A 22,633-nucleotide genomic window follows, 5' to 3' on the forward strand; every position below is an offset into this window, starting at 1 on the left:
CTGTGGGATAGCAGGTATAGTAGGGAGACATGGTGCCTATAGTAGCAGTGGGGGGATAATAGCCTCTGGGAAGGGACTGGGGCTGTGGGATAGCAGGTATAGTAGGGAGAGATGGTGCCTATAGTAGCAGTGGGGGGATAATAGCCTCTGGGAAGGGACTGGGGCTGTGGGATTGCAGGTATAGTAGGGAGAGATGGTGCCTATAGTAGCAGTGGGGGGATAATAGCCTCTGGGAAGGGACTGGGGCTGTGGGATAGCAGGTATAGTAGGGTTACATGGTGGTACCTTCTATGTAGTGAATGCCTACAACTGGTTGGAAGGGTGACTTCTAATCCAATCAGATTGGGTAGATGCCAGTGTTCCCACTTAGTAACAGATTCTGTTCAACTATTTCTCACCTGGGATCCATTCGCTGCCTGAATACAACCTGTTGCTGAGAGACTAATGCCAAGTATCTTTGTACAAAGGAAAACAAGCAATATATATATAGTTGTTATTCTGCGCAGCCACAATGGGTTAATATTCTTGTAATTCTGCATTTTATGGGAGGAATAAAAACACAGATCTTCAAAAATATTTTATTAGGGAGCAGCAATGCCTGGGCGCACAGCTGTACTGGGGCTAAGGCACTTCTGTGTAAATGAATGAAACAATATATACAGCATAGATATCCCCCACGTGACTAGCTGGGGATTCTGGGAACTGTAGTTCAGACACAGAATTGCCTAAATTCTATTGGATACAAGTATGGCTGCCCCCTCACCACTTTAATTCTGCCCTCATACTGAATCCTCATGTTACATGGGTAATTGGAAATAAACATATATGCATATTGCATGGCTGCACAGAAACCAGTGCTGTCTGCAGCGGAATGAAGTGCTTATTAGCCATGCCGGCTGTGTATTCTATAAGCAGCCAGTATTACAGGGGTGGGGGTGCCTCCCTATATACCACTCTCATTGTATAACACACATAAAGCACAGCAGGAAGGACACAGAGGGGGGCAGGGGTATTTTCCTGTTCTTGGGGGTATTTGAGCATACACATATGGATATTGGGACTTATAGTGATGGTTAACTTTCTGTTAACTTTTAGTATGTTATAATTAACTTTTCAATTGGTCTTCATTATTTATTTTTTATAGTTTTTGAATTATTTGCCTTTTTCCAACTCTTTGCAGCTTTCAAATGGGGGTCACTGACCCCGGCAGCCAAACCCTATTGCTCTGTGAGGCTCCAGTTTTATTGTTATTGTTACTTTTTATTATTTATCTTTCTATCCAGGCCCCTCTCCTGTTCATATACCTGTCTCTTATTCAAACCACTGTCTGATTGCTAAGGTAATTTAGACCCTAGCAACCAGATAGCGGCTAAAGAGGGCTGCTGAACAAAAAGTGAAATAAATAAAAAACTACAAATAATAAAAAATGAAGACCAATTGCAAATTGTCTCAGAGGAGGAAGATAATACACGTAGTGGTATATCCCAAGCCCGGCTCCATATCCCCAATATTGTAGCGGCAAGTATTGGAAGTAGATGTCCTACCTGCATCTGTTTATTCGGAATGTTTCTGTAAACTGTAAGAAAGCAGCGCCCCCTCCAGGCAGCGGCCGGTACATAGTGCAATGGTCGGATACAGAATGCCGAGGGCTACAGGGCTAAACATGGTTGCGCCCAATGGGAGAGTGTATGATATACAGTGAGTAGGGGGGAATTAAAGGTACAGCCCAGGGGCACCAGGTGGCACCCACACTGGCACAACCCCAACCATGTGGTGCTAAGGGCAACTTTGGTCTCTTCTGTTCGTTAGTAAGTGCTTCATCTTCCTCCCCGGCCTGTGCTTCAGCCTCTCACATCATGTCGAGCTATAAAAGAACAGCAGAGCCATAAGCCTCAGTACAGGAAACCAGCAAACAGCCATAAAGCGAGGGGGTCGTGTTGCTCACCAAGTCGTCTACATCCCCTTCCTCCTCCATCATGGCTGCCTCTTCCGCTTTCTCCTCTTTCCGAGCCAAAAACTGCAAAAAAGACACAGTGAGGTCCATAAAACAGGTTGTTCACCTTTGGGTTAACTGTTAATATGATGTAGAGTGTGATATTCTGAGACAAGTTGCAATTGGTCTTCATTTTTTTAATTATTTGTAGTTTTTTAATTATTTTACTATTTGTTCAGCAGCTCTCAGCAGTTATCTGTTTGCTAGGGTCCTAATTACCTTAGCAACCAGGGACTTGCTACAGTAGAGTTGCAATGAGAGACAGGAATATGAATAGGGGAGGGGCTGAATGGAAAGATAAGTAATAAAAAGTAACAATAACAATAAAATAGTGGCTGCCGGGGTCAGTGACCCCCGTTTGAAAGTTGGAAAGAGTCTGAAGAAAATGGCAAATAATATAATATATAATAATAAAAATAATATATAATAATAATAAAAATTGTACAAAATAAATAATGAAGACCAAGTTGATCCATTAATCCAACATACAGGCCAATACAAGTTGCTGATTGGACCCCCCCAGACTGAGTTGCCAGCTTATTGGACAGTATATGGGGCTGTCCAACCAATATCTGGCTCTAAACAACAACGTTCCTACCTTCCTGGCTTCCTCAGGAGTCACTGAGCTGCCTTTGGATTCCGAACTTGTGATCAGGGAAATGTCATCTGCAAACAGAAACACAAGAAGTTTTAGAACTTGTTGGCTGTATCCAGTCCCTGCCCCAGTGAGCTTACAATCTAACGTTGTATTCCCATCAGCCTCTGCCCCAGTGAGCTTACAATCTAAGGTCCCTATCCCATTCCCATCAGCCTCTGCCCCAGTGAGCTTAAAATCTAAGGTCCCTATCCCATTCCCATCAGCCCCTGCCCCAGTGAGCTTACAATCTAAGGTCCCTATCACATTCCCATCAGTCCCTGCCCCAGTGAGCTTACAATCCAAGGTCCCTATCACATTCCCATCAGTCCCTGCCCCAGTGAGCTTACAATCCAAGGTCCCTATCACATTCCCATCAGTCCCTGCCCCAGTGAGCTTACAATCTAAGGTCCCTATCCCATTCCCATCAGTCCCTGCCCCAGTGAGCTTACAATCTAAGGTCCCTATCACATTCCCATCAGTCTCTGCCCCAGTGAGCTTACAATCTAAGGTCCCTATCCCATTCCCATCAGCCCCTGCCCCAGTGAGCTTACAATCTAAGGTCCCTATCCCATTCCCATCAGCCCCTGCCCCAGTGAGCTTACAATCTAAGGTCCCTATCCCATTCCCATCAGCCCCTGCCCCAGTGAGCTTACAATCTAAGGTCCCTATCCCATTCCCATCAGTCCCTGCCCCAGTGAGCTTACAATCTAAGGTCCCTATCACATTCCCATCAGCCCCTGCCCCAGTGAGCTTACAATCTAAGGTCCCTATGACAGTCACACACACTTGGGAGCTAATTAAGGTGCCTGTATGTTTCTGGAGGATACTAGAGAATCCGCTGGAAACTGAAGCAGACACAGGGAGAACATACAATCTGCCTCCAGTGCCCTGGCTGGGATCGAACCTAAGCCCCCCAAGCACTGCCTCTGCATTATCCTAAATTAGAAAAAGACAGAGCTGGACTTCGTAATGACAAAAGTGGTAGACATTGTCCACATAATTCCTACTATGCAGGGGCGGGCCTTCCTCAGAATACCATGCAGGGGCGGGCCTTCCCCCGAATACTATGCAAGGGCGGGCCTTCCCCAGAATACTATGCAAGGGCGGGCCTTCCAAGAATACTATGCAGGGGCGGGCCTTCCAAGAATACTATGAAAGGGCGGGCTTTCCCCAGAATACTATGCAGGGGCGGGCTTTCCCCAGAATACTATGCAGGGGCGGGCTTTCCCCAGAATACTATGCAGGGGCGGGCCTTGCCCAGAATACTATGCAGGGGAGGGCCTTCCCCAGAATACTATGCAGGGGGGGGGGCCTTCCCATGAATACTATGCAAGGGCGGGCCTTCCCATGAATACTATGCAGGGGCGGGCCTTCCCCAGAATACTATGCAAGGGCGGGCCTTCCCCAAAATACTATGCAAGGGTGGGCCTTCCAAGAATACTATGAAAGGGCGGGCTTTCCCCAGAATACTATGCAGGGGCGGGCTTTCCCCAGAATACTATGCAGGGGCGGGCTTTCCCCAGAATACTATGCAGGGGCGGGCTTTCCCTAGAATACTATGCAGGGGCGGGCTTTCCCCAGAATACTATGCAGGGGCGGGCCTTGCCCAGAATACTATGCAGGGGAGGGCCTTCCCCAGAATACTATGCAGGGGGGGGGCCTTCCCATGAATACTATGCAAGGGCGGGCCTTCCCATGAATACTATGCAGGGGCGGGCCTTCCCCAGAATACTATGCAAGGGCGGGCCTTCCCCAGAATACTATGCAAGGGTGGGCCTTCCCCAGAATACTATGCAAGGGCGGGCCTTCCCCAGAATACTATGCAAGGGCGGGCCTTCCCCAGAATACAATGCAAGGGCGGGCCTTCCCCAGAATACTATGCAGGGGCGTGCCTTCCCCACAATACAATGAAAGGGAAGCCTTATGAAGACCAGCCCACACCACATGAAATGGTCTTGCCCAGAAGCCATCACAGCTGGAAGGCAGAGGCTGATTGCAGTTCTAACCCAATCTGGGAGGTTCTGGCGCCGCTTTACCTTGAACAATAATGTCCCAGAATTCCATCAGTGCACTGCTCTCCGCCTTTAATTTCAGCATCTGGAGAAACTCATTGAAGTTCTGGACGTGGGACGACTTCCATGGGCAAAAAGCACAAACAGAGCCTTTGTCACATTAACGAATAAACTTCTCATTTGCATAAATGGTGCTTTATTTGCATATATGCATACATAATCACTTCCTTACCTTGATGGCTTCCTCGCGGAATGCCTTTATGCAGCGGATGCTCTTCATGTAGTACTGGTACTGCTTCACATCCAGGCACTCGAGTATGCGCTTAATTAGCTGCTCGCTTACTGCCGGGGGGGGGGGGACAAACAGAGGCGACTGATTAAACAATGCAAAGCCTACTGGGGGGGGGGGGTCTCACACAGAGACCGCCAGCAAAGGGTATTGGCTGCACCCAAATAATACAAACTGCATATAATCCCCATAAGAACATGATTGGCTGATAGAACAAATGAGCCTTTACACGTTCAGCATTGCTCCCCGGCGGTATTTGTGCCATTAACGGCAATAACGAGCCCGGCACCCTTGTATTTCCTACCACTCAGCATCCCAAATCCCATTCTGAGTTTGTCTTTGGATTCCTCCCCATTAAACATTGCCGTCTACTAAATTAAAGTCATAAAAACATTATTTAAGCTTCCCCTTTATCCCACCTTATTACTGCGCAAACTGGCTCCTCATTGGAGTGTTAAATTGAAACCTCAGGCGCTACGTCTGTATTCAACAACCAGAGATGGTTCTTTAAAAACCATAAACATTAAGTTACAGGGAAAGATACAGGATGACTCCATTTATAGATAGGATCTGTGCCACTGTGACAGAATGCTCTGTTATACAGATAGCTAGAATCTCAGCCATAAAGCAGGGCAGGACTGCTGCTTACAATGGGGGGATCAGATAGGATCTGTGCCACTGTGACAGAATGCTCTGTTATACAGATAGCTAGAATCTCAGCCATAAAGCAGGGCAGGACTGCTGCTTACAATGGGGGGGATCAGATAGGATCTGTGCCACTGTGACAGAATACTCTGTTATACAGATAGCTAGAATCTCAGCCATAAAGCAGGGCAGGACTGCTGCTTACAATGGGGGGATCAGATAGGATCTGTGCCACTGTGACAGAATGCTCTGTTATACAGATAGCTAGAATCTCAGCCATAAAGCAGGGCAGGACTGCTGCTTACAATGGGGGGGGGATCAGATAGGATCTGTGCCACTGTGACAGAATGCTCTGTTATACAGATAGCTAGAATCTCAGCCATAAAGCAGGGCAGGACTGCTGCTTACAATGGGGGGGTCAGATAGGATCTGTGCCACTGTGACAGAATGCTCTGTTATACAGATAGCTAGAATCTCAGCCATAAAGCAGGGCAGGACTGCTGCCTTACAATGGGGGGATCAGATAGGATCTGTGCCACTGTGACAGAATGCTCTGTTATACAGATAGCTAGAATCTCAGCCACAAAGCAGGGCAGGACTGCTGCTTACAATGGGGGGATCAGATAGGATCTGTGCCACTGTGACAGAATGCTCTGTTATACAGATAGCTAGAATCTCAGCCACAAAGCAGGGCAGGACTGCTGCTTACAATGGGGGGGATAGGATCTGTGCCACTGTGACAGAATGCTCTGTTATACAGATAGCTAGAATCTCAGCCATAAAGCAGGGCAGGACTGCTGCTTACAATGGGGGGGATAGGATCTGTGCCACTGTGACAGAATGCTCTGTTATACAGATAGCTAGAATCTCAGCCATAAAGCAGGGCAGGACTGCTGCTTACAATGGGGGGGTCAGATAGGATCTGTGCCACTGTAACAGAATGCTCTGTTATACAGATAGCTAGAATCTCAGCCACAAAGCAGGGCAGGACTGCTGCTTACAATGGGGGGATCAGATAGGATCTGTGCCACTGTGACAGAATGCTCTGTTATACAGATAGCTAGAATCTCAGCCATAAAGCAGGGCAGGACTGCTGCTTACAATGGGGGGGATAGGATCTGTGCCACTGTGACAGAATGCTCTGTTATACAGATAGCTAGAATCTCAGCCATAAAGCAGGGCAGGACTGCTGCTTACAATGGGGGGATCAGATAGGATCTGTGCCACTGTGACAGAATGCTCTGTTATACAGATAGCTAGAATCTCAGCCATAAAGCAGGGCAGGACTGCTGCTTACAATGGGGGGGATCAGATAGGATCTGTGCCACTGTGACAGAATGCTCTGTTATACAGATAGCTAGAATCTCAGCCATAAAGCAGGGCAGGACTGCTGCTTACAATGGGGGGATCAGATAGGATCTGTGCCACTGTGACAGAATGCTCTGTTATACAGATAGCTAGAATCTCAGCCATAAAGCAGGGCAGGACTGCTGCTTACAATGGGGGGATCAGATAGGATCTGTGCCACTGTGACAGAATGCTCTGTTATACAGATAGCTAGAATCTCAGCCATAAAGCAGGGCAGGACTGCTGCTTACAATGGGGGGATCAGATAGGATCTGTGCCACTGTGACAGAATGCTCTGTTATACAGATAGCTAGAATCTCAGCCATAAAGCAGGGCAGGACTGCTGCTTACAATGGGGGGAGATAGGATCTGTGCCACTGTGACAGAATGCTCTGTTATACAGATAGCTAGAATCTCAGCCATAAAGCAGGGCAGGACTGCTGCTTACAATGGGGGGATCAGATAGGATCTGTGCCACTGTGACAGAATGCTCTGTTATACAGATAGCTAGAATCTCAGCCATAAAGCAGGGCAGGACTGCTGCTTACAATGGGGGGATCAGATAGGATCTGTGGCCACTGTGACAGAATGCTCTGTTATACAGATAGCTAGAATCTCAGCCATAAAGCAGGGCAGGACTGCTGCTTACAATGGGGGGATCAGATAGGATCTGTGCCACTGTGACAGAATGCTCTGTTATACAGATAGCTAGAATCTCAGCCATAAAGCAGGGCAGGACTGCTGCTTACAATGGGGGGGATCAGATAGGATCTGTGCCACTGTGACAGAATGCTCTGTTATACAGATAGCTAGAATCTCAGCCATAAAGCAGGGCAGGACTGCTGCTTACAATGGGGGGGGGGGGGGATCAGATAGAATATAAATATGACATTTATGCAGTTTCTGCCTTATAAAGAGACAGGGAACTCACCATGTTTAAAGTCTGAGTTCTTTTGTCTCAGTAGCGCCCGGAAATCCTGATCTGGATTCACGCTCCCCACCTGGAACAAAACAAAATGATTGATGGGCCGGGGGGGGATAAAGTAACATATTTGGGGTGTGGGACCCCTGGGTAAATGCTTAGCTGTCCAATGATATCAAACTATACGGCAGCGCTCTACACCGCTGTTCACTTTTGAGTTAACTCTTAGTATGATGTAGAGAGTAACATTCTGAGACAGTTTGCAATTGGTCTTCATTTTGTATTATTTGTAGTTTTTTTAAGGTATTTGGCAGCTTTTCAGTTTGGAGTTTTAGCAGCTCTATGGTTGCTAGGGTTCAAATTACCTTAGCGACCAGGGAGTGGTTTAAACGAGAGACAGATATACAAATAGACATGGCCCCGAATAGAAAAATAAGGAATAAAAAGTAACAATAACAATAAAACTGGAGCCTCACAGAGAAATAGGGTTTGGCTGCCGGGGTCAGTGACCCCCATTTGAAAGTTGCAAAGAGTTAGAAAAAGGCAAATAATTCAAAAACTATAACAAATAAATAATAAAGACCAATTGAAAAGTTGCTAGGAATAGGCCATTCTATAAGATACCCCTTTCAGACCATCTATAGTTGTCTTGGCTGCTCAGTAACACTGTGACCGTGGGTAGAACTGTGCTAATTACTGACTCATTGTCGTTAGTGCATTGACTAAAGGGAACTATACCCTAATTAGTGACTGGGAGCTGCCATACTGCCGCTGTGAGCATTGGAACCGTATATATCAGCTCCGTACAGAATATTGGACCCTGGTGTGTGCGGCTGTTGAACATTAATCTTCCAGTCAGGGGGCTCCTTTATTGCCCCCCCCCCCCCAATCCCACAGTTACTGCAGATCCCAGAGATGATTAAAAAGAGAGTTATCAGAGAGATTCATGGGCCGGCGTCGGCTCTGGGTCAGTAAATCAGCGGCCGGTTGCTCCGGTGCCTCTTAGGAAGATGAGGAGCTGCGGTGCCCCATACATCCTGCCGCCTGTCTAACTGCCTGTCCCCCGCACTCCATCTTCCTGACACGGACTTGGAATGCGCAGAGCGACGGCACAGAACCAGCCGAGCTGTGAATCACTAAACTGGCACGGAACCTCCAGTCTCCAGCAGAACAGCCAATGCCCGACTGCGCCAACCCCTGGCAAAGCAACCCGAGCTCAACCTCATGTACATACATCTTCCTACCACTAGGGGGTATCAATTCTGTCATACACTTCTATTGTACTGCAAAACCTCTCCTATTGCTGAATATCCCCAATCTCTCAGCTGCTGTCTTTTATACTAGATAGTAAGTAATGTGGGTATAGATTACTGTGTGCCCAGAACATTCCTTCTCTGTATATTTGTATTTATACATATGGGTAGGGGGTGCCATAGTGTTTCCCTTAGACAGTACAGTATCGGGGTACAGCTTATTGTGTGCCCAGAACATTCCTTCTCTGTATATTTGTATTTATACATATGGGTAGGGGGTGCCATAGTGTTTCCCTTAGACAGTACAGTATGGGGGTACAGCTTATTGTGTGCCCAGAACATTCCTTCTCTGTATATTGTATTTATACATATGGGTAGGGGGTGCCATAGTGTTGCCCTTAGACAGTACAGTATGGGGGTACAGCTTATTGTGTGCCCAGAACATTCCTTCTCTGTATATTTGTATTTATACATATGGGTAGGGGGTGCCATAGTGTTTCCCTTAGACAGTACAGTATGGGGGTACAGCTTATTGTGTGCCCAGAACATTCCTTCTCTGTATATTTGTATTTATACATATGGGTAGGGGGTGCCATAGTGTTTCCCTTAGACAGTACAGTATGGGGGTACAGCTTATTGTGTGCCCAGAACATTCCTTCTCTGTATATTTGTATTTATACATATGGGTAGGGGGTGCCATAGTGTTTCCCTTAGACAGTACAGTATGGGGGTACAGCTTATTGTGTGCCCAGAACATTCCTTCTCTGTATATTTGTATTTATACATATGGGTAGGGGGTGCCATAGTGTTTCCCTTAGACAGTACAGTATGGGGGTACAGCTTATTGTGTGCCCAGAACATTCCTTCTCTGTATATTTGTATTTATACATATGGGTAGGGGGTGCCATAGTGTTGCCCTTAGACAGTACAGTATGGGGTACAGCTTATTGTGTGCCCAGAACATTCCTTCTCTATATATTTGTATTTATACATATGGGTAGGGGGTGCCATAGTGTTTCCCTTAGACAGTACAGTATGGGGGTACAGCTTATTGTGTGCCCAGAACATTCCTTCTCTGTATATTTGTATTTATACATATGGGTAGGGGGTGCCATAGTGTTTCCCTTAGACAGTACAGTATGGGGGTACAGCTTATTGTGTGCCCAGAACATTCCTTCTCTGTATATTTGTATTTATACATATGGGTAGGGGGTGCCATAGTGTTTCCCTTAGACAGTACAGTATGGGGGTACAGCTTATTGTGTGCCCAGAACATTCCTTCTCTGTATATTTGTATTTATACATATGGGTAGGGGGTGCCATAGTGTTTCCCTTAGACAGTACAGTATGGGGGTACAGCTTATTGTGTGCCCAGAACATTCCTTCTCTGTATATTTGTATTTATACATATGGGTAGGGGGTGCCATAGTGTTTCCCTTAGACAGTACAGTATGGGGGTACAGCTTATTGTGTGCCCAGAGCATTCCTTCTCTGTATATTTGTATTTATACATATGGGAGGGAGGTGCCATAGTGTTTCCCTTAGACAGTACAGTATGGGGGTACAGCTTATTGTGTGCCCAGAACATTCCTTCTCTGTTCTCGCATTCTCTCACCACAGTGATGTTTTCATCCACCAGGCGCGAGAGGCTGAAATCTTCATCATCTTCCTTCAATTTTTTAGCATCAGGTTCGTCTTCAGTCCTGAGGAAGACGATAACGAAGGGTCATGTGACCGGGGTACCAATAAGGGCAAATATTCCAAAGCAGTTTGAGTTATTCGCAGTGTTTATTTGTCGCTTTTCTGTCCTCTGGTTCTGACTTTCGGGAACACTGTACAGAAGTCCATTCTCCTACCAAGAACTGACTTCTGCTACATTGTTTCAAGAGTCGGAACCAGCAATGCAAAGAATATAAACAGCTGCAGTCTCACAGTCGGTATGGCGCTGCGGGGAAATGGATTCCGCTCTCCTCGCCAAACCCGCTGCCTCTCTGTCACCCCCGCTACATGCCAGGCGACAGCTGGATAATGTGCCATTGCCCACGGCTCATAAAGGGGCACGGAGATGCCACTGGAGTCCTGATGTACTCGGTGACATTTCTGTGAAGCGGCGGCGGGGGGGGGGGGAGGGGAGGGGCGGCGAGCCGACCTTGCAATTAACCCTTTCAGCGAGACCCTGCAGCCGCTGGTAATGATTTGATCAGCTGAGGGGCGCCTTCGCTTGCCCTTTAGTAATGGAGATTTCTCAGGTGGGGCCCTACAGGCCAATAGAAATACAGACGGGCTGCCACCAATTGAAACTAGCTTTATAGGTACGCTCCTCCCAGTTGGCTTTAAAGGGGAAGTTTGACCTTGAGACGATTTGCAATCTGATTTCATTTTTTTTTCATTTAAGATTTTTTTTCAAAACACCGTGTTACCTAGCAGCGAGGCTCAGCTTCCCCTTTAACCAAAGCACAGATATGGGAGATTAGAGTTGTATCTACATTATGCTAAAAAGTTCACTCTGAGCTCATTTACTTACCTCTGACCTAGTCCAACTTTCTTGCCCTACTGTCTCCATCTTGCCCTACCGTCTCCATCTTGCCCTACCGTCTCCATCTTGCCCTACCGTCTCCATCTTGCCCTACCGTCTCCATCTTGCCCTACCGTCTCCATCTTGCCCTACCGTCTCCATCTTGCCCTACCGTCTCCATCTTGTCCTACCGTGTCCATCTTGTCCTACTGTCTCCATCTTGTCCTACTGTCTCCATCTTTCCCTACGGTCTCCATCTTTCCCTACTGTCTCCATCTTGCCCTACTGTCTCCATCTTGTCCTTCTGTCTCCATCTTGTCCTACTGTCTCCATCTTGCCCTACTGTCTGCATCTTGCCCTACTGTCTCCATCTTGTCCTACTGTCTCCATCTTGTCCTTCTGTCTCCATCTTGTCCTACTGTCTCCATCTTGCCCTACTGTCTGCATCTTGCCCTACTGTCTCCATCTTGTCCTTCTGTCTCCATCTTGTCCTACTGTCTCCATCTTGCCCTACTGTCTGCATCTTGCCCTACTGTCCCCATCTTGCCCTACTGTCTCCATCTTGCCCTACTGTGTCCATCTTGTCCTTCTGTCTCCATCTTGTCCTACTGTCTCCATCTTGCCCTACTGTGTCCATCTTGTCCTTCTGTCTCCATCTTGTCCTACTGTCTCCATCTTGCCCTACTGTCCGCATCTTGCCCTACTGTCCCCATCTTGTCCTACTGTCTCCATCTTGTCCTACTGTCTCCATCTTGTCCTACTGTCTCCATCTTTCCCTACGGTCTCCATCTTTCCCTACTGTCTCCATCTTTCCCTACTGTCTCCATCTTGCCCTACTGTCTCCATCTTGTCCTACTGTCTCCATCTTGTCCTACTGTCTCCATCTTTCCCTACTGTCTCCATCTTGCCCTACTGTGTCCATCTTGTCCTACTGTCTCCATCTTGTCCTACTGTCTCCATCTTGCCCTACTGTCTGCATCTTGCCCTACTGTCCCCATCTTGCCCTATCGTCTCCACCAGATTGGTTCAACCTTGGCCCTTTACTCTTTATCATTCCTTGCTGTTTACACCTTCTCCTGCCGCCTCCACCTTGCCCTACAGTCTCCATATTATTCCAGTAATACCATCTTGCCCTACTGTCCCCCACTTTCTCTATCAACAACTGCTGCTGTGCTGGGCCCTAGGCAGCCTCCCCAATCTGGATCCCTTAATGACAGCTCAGTGAGTGCCAGCGGGGAGTGAGTGCCAGCGGGGAGTGAGTGCCAGCGGGCAGTTACGATACATTAGGCTTCCAATTACTGTTTGGCCACAGCTCCCACAAGGCTCCACAGTAACTGCAGACTATAGGGTTAACCTGTGTGCTGGCTATGATTGGCTCCCATCTGTACAGCAGGGAACACACAAAAGGAAATAAATAAAGGTGAGCGAGATGGCCCCAGAGCCATTAGAGCTGCCAGTAATTACACAGCGGCTATTGGATGTGAGCGCTGGGCCGGGCAGCGGCAGGCTGTGAATGAGTCAGAGAGGGACTTGGGCTATTGTGCCAGGGCACGGCAGTCAATACCAGGCGGGCAACGTGTAATTGGCTAATCACAGCGCTCGCTAGGGAATTGGCTGCAATCTAATGAGGAGGCACAGGAATGCAGCTCGGGGGCTACTAATAGCCCAGTGGCTCCAGGGTTTGTTCTATAACCCAATTTTTATCAATCGGCAACAGAAAAAAAACAATCGCAGCAAGAGCGCGTGATTGGCTCCGGGACACAAGGCCACTCGTCTAATTGGTGTGTGACACGGCGCCCAGCTGCCCACTTGGTATAAGGACGCGGGGGCGGGGGGGTGAGTGGGTGCCTGGGCTAATTGCCCCGTGACATTTGCCAGAGTGGCTGATAATTACACAGCAGGTGCCTCACATTTAAACAAAAAACACATAAAATAGTTACGATTGGAATCAAATGTTTTAACCCTTTACATAACATTTTAGCAACACTGCGGCGGTTGGATTTAATGGTCATGTACAGACAGCTCAGGCAAACGGGGCAATGCAGCAACCGGGATTCAGGGAGTAGCCCCACCCACAGACTGAGTGACTCCCTGTTACCCTCCCCCTGTAAGGTGCAATTAGAGTGTTTTAGTCCCACCCACTGCTTGAGTGACAGACTCCCTGTCCCTCCCCCATCAGCTTCCATTAGAGTGTTCTAACCCCACCCCACTGCTTGAGTTACAAACTTCCTGTCCCTCCCCCATCAGCTTCCATTAGAGTGTTCTAACCCCACCCACTGCTTGAGTTACAAACTTCCTGTCCCTCCCCCATCACCTTCCATTAGAGTGTTCTAACCCCACCCCACTGCTTGAGTTACAGACTTCCTCCCCTCCTCCATAAGCTTCCATTACAGTGTTCTAACCCCACCAACTGCTTGAGTTACAGACTTCCTCCCCTCCCCCATCACCTTCCATTAGAGTGTTCTAACCCCACCCCACTGCTTGAGTTACAGACTTCCTGTCCCTCCCCCATAAGCTTCCATTAGAGTGTTCTAACTCCACCCCACTGCTTGAGTTACAGACTTCCTGTTCCTCCCCCATAAGCTTCCATTAGAGTGTTCTAACCACACCTACTCCCTGTGCCTCCCCTACAAGCTTCCATTAGAGTGTTCTAACCCCATCCACTCTCTGTGCCTCCCCCACAAGCTTCCATTAGTGTTCTAACCCCACCCACTCCCTGTGCCTCCCCCATAAGCTTCCATTACAGTGTTCTAACCCCACCCACTCCCTGTGCCTCCCCCACAAGCTTCCATTAGTGTTCTAACTCCACCCACAAGCTTCCATTAGAGTGTTCTAACCCCACCCACTCCCTGTGCCTCCCCCACAAGCTTCCATTAGAGTGTTCTAACGCCACCCTCTACTTGAGTTACAGCCTCCCTGCTCCTTCCCCTGTAAGCTTCTGTTAGTGTTCCAGTCCCACCCACTGCTTGTCAGGCAGGACATTTGGCAGGGGGCGGGGGGAAACATAGGCCCAGTCTGCTGAAAAGCTAATTTGCTATGAATAGGCCGTTCAATGACAAAGAAAAGTTAGTTGAAAGGTGAACTCCTGCCTAAAACCTATACCTGTTACCAACATAATCCTACTTGGTTGCTAGTGTTATGAAGCCCTAGCAACCACATAATATTATGTGGTCTGTTATTTTAACCACAAATGCAAATATGCATTTGGAGCTTTTTAGAGGCTGCTCCTGATTTTCCCATTTAGAAGAATAAGATGGGCCCCTTAAGAACACAGCCCTTAGACCGCCCCAAGTTGCCATAAGAAACTCACACAGCTGAGAAGTCGGGAACCTACTTTTTGGTGAAGATTTCATCACCAGTTTTCACCTCCTTCCTCTTGGTGGCCTCCTGCAGCGGGAAACAAGCCTTCACCGTGGCTAGAGAGGCCCTGCACCCCTCTGTAACTGCCCCCGGGGCTTCCAGCATGTCCTGTAGGTGCTTTTCAATGGGCGGCAGGGAACTCTCTGGGTTTAGGGCCTTGTGCTGCAGGCACTGCAGGGAACAGAACAGGAATGTTAGGGTAACAGGCAGCAGCTAATGCAAAGTCTGGGGCTCAGGGGGCAAAAAATTACTTTAAAACACTTTCATTTTTGGGTGTTAAAGGAACAGTAACACCAAAAAATGAAAGAGCTTTCAAGTAATAAAAATATAATGCACTGTTGCCCTGCACTGGTAAAACTGGTGTGTTTGCTACAGTAACACTACTATAATTTATATAATAAGCTGCTGTGTAGCCACGGGGGCAGCCATTCAAGCTGGAAAAAAGGAGAAAAGGCACAGGTTGCATAGCAGATAACAGATAAGTTCTGTAGAATACAATAGTGTTTTATCTGTTATCTGCTATGTGCCTGTGCCTTTTCTCCTTTGAATGGCTGCCTCCATGGCTACACAGCAGCTTATTTATATAAATTATAGTAGACTTTCTGAAGTAAACACACAACTTTTACCAGTGCAGGGCGGCAGCACATTATATTTTAGTTACTTTTATACACTTTCATTTTTTAGTGTTACTTTTCCTTTAATGGTACTTTAAAGAGCAAGGGCTCCCTCTTGTGGTACCAATTTAAAATTAAAGCTTAACCTTAATGAAATACTTAACAAATAACGAAATTAGATGCTAAGATAAACATTTTTTACCCCAATCTCTGGGGTGTGGAACTCAAAGTGTTAATATAGTCAACGGCTTATCCCATATCCAGGCTGCTTTATGAATGAGGCCGTGGAGCCACTACTGCGCTCTCTCTCCCTTTAGCGAGCATTAAAGAGACAGAGGTCACAGCTTAAGCGCCGACTTTACTGGTTGCCATGGCGATGGCTGATCCACTTTCCAAAAAATATCAATTGGGGGGCAGAAGCCAAGTGCTTCCAGTCTCTCTGCTCCAAACACATACAGATCGGTGGATAACAGCAACGCTGCGCCATGACACATCACATGGCACTTAATGGTTTTACTCGGGGTCAAGAGCATTTCTGAATGGCTGCGGCACTTATCTCTGCACTGGTTAGTAACCGGGTCCCAGGAAACCACAGCAGCCAATCAGCAGTTGGATATCAGGAGTTTAGTGCAGTTAGATTCATGCAAGAACGTTTCTGATTGGTTGCTCTCAGTGTAAATGTCGCTGCTACTCAGCGCTGTCTGTTCCTTGCTCCGGGGGGCCCTGCCCGACATGGGGAGCATGGGGGGAGCGCAACGAAACACATTACCTGAAACAATCGCTGAAACTGGGGATTGGGGATTTTACTGGGTTTGAATAAATCCTCGGTGGTCTCCCCATCATCAGACACCAGACTCATGCTGCCAATCAGGGAGTCCATGGCCGAGAGCTGGGAGTCTGAGGAAAGAGAAGCAGGGGTCAGAGAGTGGCAGACAAATAGGAGCATGATATTGGGGTCACATGGTCAGGGAGGTTTAGGGTTGGGGTCCCTCATTGGCTGCTATATCCCTGTAGCCCTGAGAGAAGGAAAATGGTTCCGCCCACGCCACTGTACCTGTTGGGGTGAACTTTTTGCTGTTCTTCAGCGAGGAGAATAAGTGCTGCCTGAGGTCCTCCATGAATGGCAGCTGGATATACACAAGGCACTGCGGGGAGAAGGAGATCCATTAGTGCTCAGCGGGGTTTATCCAGTATTAATTCACTTAATTTCACTACTGTGTTTATTGCACTCATCTAAATGTAACCCCCTGCCTTACACATTGGTTTTGATCTTGCCAAAACCGTGCATTTGCCCAGTACAGGTATCCGGAAACCCATTATCCAGATTTACGGAAAGGACATCTCCCATACTCCATTTTTATCAAAAAATTCACTTTTTTAAAAAGTATTTCCTTTTTCTCTGTAATAATAAAACAGTACTTGTACTTGATCCCAACTAAGATATAATTACCCCTTATTGGGGCAGAACAGCCCTATTGGGTTTATTTAATGGTTAAATGATTCCCTTTTCTCTGTAATAATAAAACAGTACCTGTACTTGATCCCAACTAAGATATAATTACCCCTTATTGGGGCAGAACAGCCCTATTGGGTTTATTTCATGGTTAAATGATTCCCTTTTCTCTGTAATAATAAAACAGTACCTGTACTTGATCCCAACTAAGATATAATTACCCCTTATTGGGGCAGAACAGCCCTATTGGGTTTATTTCATGGTTAAATGATTCCCTTTTCTCTGTAATAATAAAACAGTACCTGTACTTGATCCCAACTAAGATATAATTACCCCTTATTGGGGCAGAACAGCCCTATTGGGTTTATTTAATGGTTAAATGATTCCCTTTTCTCTGTAATAATAAAACAGTACCTGTACTTGATCCCAACTAAGATATAATTACCCCTTATTGGGGGCAGAACAGTCCTATTGGGTTTATTTAATGGTTAAAGGATTCCCTTTTCTCTGTAATAATAAAACAGTACCTGTACTTGATCCCAACTAAGATATAATTACCCCTTATTGGGGCAGAACAGCCCTATTGGGTTTATTTAATGGTTAAAGGATTCCCTTTTCTCTGTAATAATAAAACAGTACCTGTACTTGATCCCAACTAAGATATAATTACCCCTTATTGGGGCAGAACAGCCCTATTGGGTTTATTTAATGGTTAAATGATTCCCTTTTCTCTGTAATAATAAAACAGTACCTGTACTTGATCCCAACTAAGATATAATTACCCCTTATTGGGGGCAGAACAGCCCTATTGGGTTTATTTCATGGTTAAATGATTCCCTTTTCTCTGTAATAATAAAACAGTACCTGTACTTGATCCCAACTAAGATATAATTACCCCTTATTGGGGCAGAACAGCCCTATGGGGTTTATTTATGTATTTATAATGTAATAAAACAGTACCTGTACTTGAATAACCAGTAAGCTTAATCAGAAAGGTCTATATAAATACAGCCATAAGCACTCACAGAAACGCTGCACTGAGTCCTCTATCAAAAGAAACACAGGATTTCTTGTCTCCTTTTCTGTCACATGCTCTTCTGTGTCAGACTTCCTCTCTCAGAAAAATCCTTCAGGGCACGGGCAGGAGTCCGCTCAGTTCGCTCCTCTCCCCCCCCCCTCCCTTCTCCTGCTCCCCCTCCCAACTCTGTGTAATCTGAGCTCCCAGCAGCCAGAGCTGCAGCAGGAAGCTACAGAGACCAAGCTAAAATGGCAGCTGCTATCTTAAACAAACAGAGGGAGCTGCTAGGGCTGTTACTCAGGCAGGTAAAGCTTTCTGCAGAATAAATATAGCGTTCTAGGTGGCACTAATGTATTAGCAATAAAATGCCAAAATGCCTTTCCTTCTCCTTACAAGCCAGAGGAATATATTGATTAAAAGGGGTTGAGAAGTGCAAGTGTCGTTGGTAGCCGTTATGCAGTCAGGGCAAATACCTCGTACTTATCCTTGATGCGGGGGAATGCCACGCCCACCTGGGGGTTGCACCGCCTATCATAAACATAGCGTACAATGGCAACCATGTCCATCTCATCCAAGGCGTGGATCAGCGACGAGAGGGCCACACTGGCAGCCTAATGGAGAGGAAAAGATCAGCTGGGAGCACGTAAATATTGCCCTGCTCCCTCAGAGATCAGCTGACAGGAAGTGATGCAGCTCTAACTGTAACAGGAAGTAGTGTGGGAGCAAAAGGCAGAACTCTGCCCATTCATTGGCTGATGGGGCCTAGCATGTATGTGTGACATTTACCTCGTCATCAGAGGGGGCGAATATCTTTACCACTTGATTTCCCACAAACTGGTGACTGGGCACCTATAAGAAATATTGCAAAACATAATTAAGATATTAGAGTCACAGTCCCAGTGAGTTAATGTGAATAGGCGTGAGTGACTGTAGCTCAGGGCCACCATTAACTTTGGGGCCCCACACAAGTTATTTATATGGGGCCCCCATAAACACAAGCGCACAGTACCAACATTTTGGCCACGCCCCTTGGTGCGCAATATAAACAGCTCTATAATAAGTAGTTCATATAAGGAGTTCCATTGATTAATGTGCTAATAAGTCAGTTTATTGGGGGTCAGTGGGGTTTGCCCTAAGTTTAACCCCTTCCCACCTAGCTTGATACGCAAGTTACTTAAGTTCTAGGTAAGTTCTGTAATTTTCTAGGCAGTTTTTGCAGACGTTACGTAAATTGCGTAACTTTATACATAACTTACTCAATCTGCGTAACTTTCGCCACATGACCAGGCCCCCTTGCAAAAGAAGATTTCATAGGGCCCGGCACAGCTGTACCCCCCCTGCTAATGCAATACCTGCACCCAATGGGAAACCTACCAGGGAAGACTTAGTGAAACCCAGAACCGCAAAGCACTTCCCTTCTGATCTGTACTTCATCTGTTCCTGATCCACCTTTGAGAAGGGCACAATGTCGCTGCCGTAACGGTAACCTGCGGTGGGGAGGAGACGACAGGGTGAGAAAGTCATTTGGGAATTGTCATCACATACAAAGGGGGGAGCACTGAGGATTTTCATGGGGGATATTTAACACCCATATTTCTACCTTGAATGGTATCTTCCTTCTCCACTTCCGTCTCCTCATCGTTATTCAGACAATAAACCGTTTCCTTTTTTATATCTTCCTTTTTGTTCGATTTGGCATCAACGTGAGCCCAGGTCTTTTTCACTTTCTCCTCGGTGACCTGAAAGCCAAAAGCACAATGGCACAAGGCGGCACGGCAACGCACTGGTTAAATTCAACAGGATTGGACCAAATATATTGGTAGCTCCCATTTCAGTCAACTTTCAGTATCAGAAAGAATGACCTGTTCTTGGCAACTTGTCTGTTGGTCTTTATTATTCCTACACAGCGAGGTATTTATATAAACTATAGTAGGGTTTCTGTAGCAAACACCCCAGCTGTACCGGTGCAGGAATGGCTGCCCCCGGGGCTACACAGCGGGGTTTTTATATAAACTATAGTAGGGTTTCTGTAGCAAACACCCCAGCTGTACCAGTGCAGGAATGGCTGCCCCCGGGGCTACACAGCGGGGTATTTATATAAACTATAGTAGGGTTTCTGTAGCAAACACCCCAGCTGTACCGGTGCAGGAACGGCTGCCCCTGGGGCTACACAGCGGGGTATTTATATAAACTATAGTAGGGTTTCTGTAGCAAACACCCCAGCTGTACCGGTGCAGGAACGGCTGCCCCCGGGGCTACACAGCGGGGTATTTATATAAACTATAGTAGGGTTTCTGTAGCAAACACACCAGCTGTACCAGTGCAGGAATGGCTGCCCCCGGGGCTACACAGCGGGGTATTTATATAAACTATAGTAGGGTTTCTGTAGCAAACACCCCAGCTGTACCAGTGCAGGAATGGCTGCCCCCGGGGCTACACAGCGGGGTATTTATATAAACTATAGTAGGGTTTCTGTAGCAAACACACCAGCTGTACCAGTGCAGGAATGGCTGCCCCCGGGGCTACACAGCGGGGTATTTATATAAACTATAGTAGGGTTTCTGTAGCAAACACCCCAGCTGTACCAGTGCAGGAATGGCTGCCCCCGGGGCTACACAGCGGGGTATTTATATAAACTATAGTAGGGTTTCTGTAGCAAACACCCCAGCTGTACCGGTGCAGGAATGGCTGCCCCCGGGGCTACACATCGGGGTATTTATATAAACTATAGTAGGGTTTCTGTTAGTGCTGGGCGGTATGACCAAAAATTTATATCACGGTATTTTTCAAAATTATATCGGTATCACGGTATTTGACGGTATTTTTTTTTCCCCATGCATGATTAGGTGACCACCCCAGACACCCCCCCCCGCCACCCCAAACACCCCCCCATCCGCACCCACCACCCCAAACACCCCCCATCCGCACCACCCCAAACACCCCCCCATTCCCAACCCCCCCGCCACCCCAAACACCCCCCATCTGCACGCACCCCACCCCACCCCAAACACCCCCCCATCCCCTTCACATAAATATAACCCCCCACCCCAAACACCCCCCCATCCCCTTCACATAAATATAACCCCCCACCCCAAACACCCCCCCATCCCCTTCACATAAATATAACCCCCCACCCCAAACACCCCCCCATCCCCTTCACATAAAATATAATTACTGGCCAGGCAGCCGCAGGCACCCCCGACAGCTCACATTGGTATCCGACTCTGAATGATGCGTCCTAGCGATGGCGCTGACGTCACGCGCGCACCCGGAAGTATTTGTAAAAATTGCCAGGAAGCGCGCACACCGGTATGGGGGTATGTAAAAAATTTATATTGTTTTTTTTTAAAAAAACGGTGTTCGGTTTTTACCGGTATACCGCCCAGCACTAGTTTCTGTAGCAAACACCCCAGCTGTACCAGTGCAGGAATGGCTGCCCCCGGGGCTACACAGTGGGGTATTTATATAAACTATAGTAGGGTTTCTGTAGCAAACACCCCAGCTGTACCAGTGCAGGAACGGCTGCCCCCGGGGCTACACAGTGGGGTATTTATATAAACTATAGTAGGGTTTCTGTAGCAAACACCCCAGCTGTACCAGTGCAGGAATGACTGCCCCCGGGGCTACACAGCGGGGTATTTATATAAACTATAGTAGGGTTTCTGTAGCAAACACCCCAGCTGTACCAGTGCAGGAACGGCTGCCCCCGGGGCTACACAGCGGGGTATTTATATAAACTATAGTAGGGTTTCTGTAGCAAACACCCCAGCTGTACCAGTGCAGGAATGGCTGCCCCCGGGGCTACACAGCGGGGTATTTATATAAACTATAGTAGGGTTTCTGTAGCAAACACCCCAGCTGTACCGGTGCAGGAATGGCTGCCCCCGGGGCTACACATCGGGGTATTTATATAAACTATAGTAGGGTTTCTGTAGCAAACACCCCAGCTGTACCAGTGCAGGAATGGCTGCCCCCGGGGCTACACAGCGGGGTATTTATATAAACTATAGTAGGGTTTCTGTAGCAAACACCCCAGCTGTACCGGTGCAGGAATGGCTGCCCCCGGGGCTACACAGCGGGGTATTTATATAAACTATAGTAGGGTTTCTGTAGCAAACACCCCAGCTGTACCAGTGCAGGAATGGCTGCCCCCGGGGCTACACAGCGGGGTATTTATATAAACTATAGTAGGGTTTCTGTAGCAAACACCCCAGCTGTACCGGTGCAGGAATGGCTGCCCCCGGGGCTACACATCGGGGTATTTATATAAACTATAGTAGGGTTTCTGTAGCAAACACCCCAGCTGTACCAGTGCAGGAATGGCTGCCCCCGGGGCTACACAGCGGGGTATTTATATAAACTATAGTAGGGTTTCTGTAGCAAACACCCCAGCTGTACCGGTGCAGGAATGGCTGCCCCCGGGGCTACACAGCGGGGTATTTATATAAACTATAGTAGGGTTTCTGTAGCAAACACCCCAGCTGTACCGGTGCAGGAATGGCTGCCCCCGGGGCTACACATCGGGGTATTTATATAAACTATAGTAGGGTTTCTGTAGCAAACACCCCAGCTGTA

General features: G+C 47.3%; 1 protein-coding gene across 1 annotated transcript in view; it reads right to left on the reverse strand.

Annotated features, from left to right (window-relative positions):
- Window positions 1-564: 564 nt before the first annotated feature.
- xrcc5 (X-ray repair complementing defective repair in Chinese hamster cells 5) overlaps window positions 565-22,633 on the reverse strand; it is a 32,286-nt gene continuing 10,217 nt past the window's right edge. Inside the window, exons 8-21 of the mRNA XM_002942008.4 lie at window positions 19,659-19,797; window positions 19,433-19,545; window positions 18,845-18,907; window positions 18,532-18,669; window positions 16,642-16,732; window positions 16,357-16,484; window positions 14,948-15,144; window positions 10,714-10,801; window positions 7,855-7,924; window positions 4,875-4,984; window positions 4,667-4,763; window positions 2,592-2,659; window positions 1,946-2,017; window positions 565-1,864 (exon numbers count right to left, since the gene is read on the reverse strand). Of these exons, the coding sequence (XP_002942054.3) occupies window positions 1,850-1,864; window positions 1,946-2,017; window positions 2,592-2,659; window positions 4,667-4,763; window positions 4,875-4,984; window positions 7,855-7,924; window positions 10,714-10,801; window positions 14,948-15,144; window positions 16,357-16,484; window positions 16,642-16,732; window positions 18,532-18,669; window positions 18,845-18,907; window positions 19,433-19,545; window positions 19,659-19,797 (1,389 nt within the window). The 3' untranslated portion in view covers window positions 565-1,849. The remainder of the gene's footprint in view (window positions 1,865-1,945; window positions 2,018-2,591; window positions 2,660-4,666; window positions 4,764-4,874; window positions 4,985-7,854; window positions 7,925-10,713; window positions 10,802-14,947; window positions 15,145-16,356; window positions 16,485-16,641; window positions 16,733-18,531; window positions 18,670-18,844; window positions 18,908-19,432; window positions 19,546-19,658; window positions 19,798-22,633) is intronic.

This window comes from Xenopus tropicalis, chromosome 9, assembly GCF_000004195.4.
Source record: "Xenopus tropicalis strain Nigerian chromosome 9, UCB_Xtro_10.0, whole genome shotgun sequence".
Lineage (NCBI taxonomy): Eukaryota > Metazoa > Chordata > Amphibia > Anura > Pipidae > Xenopus > Xenopus tropicalis.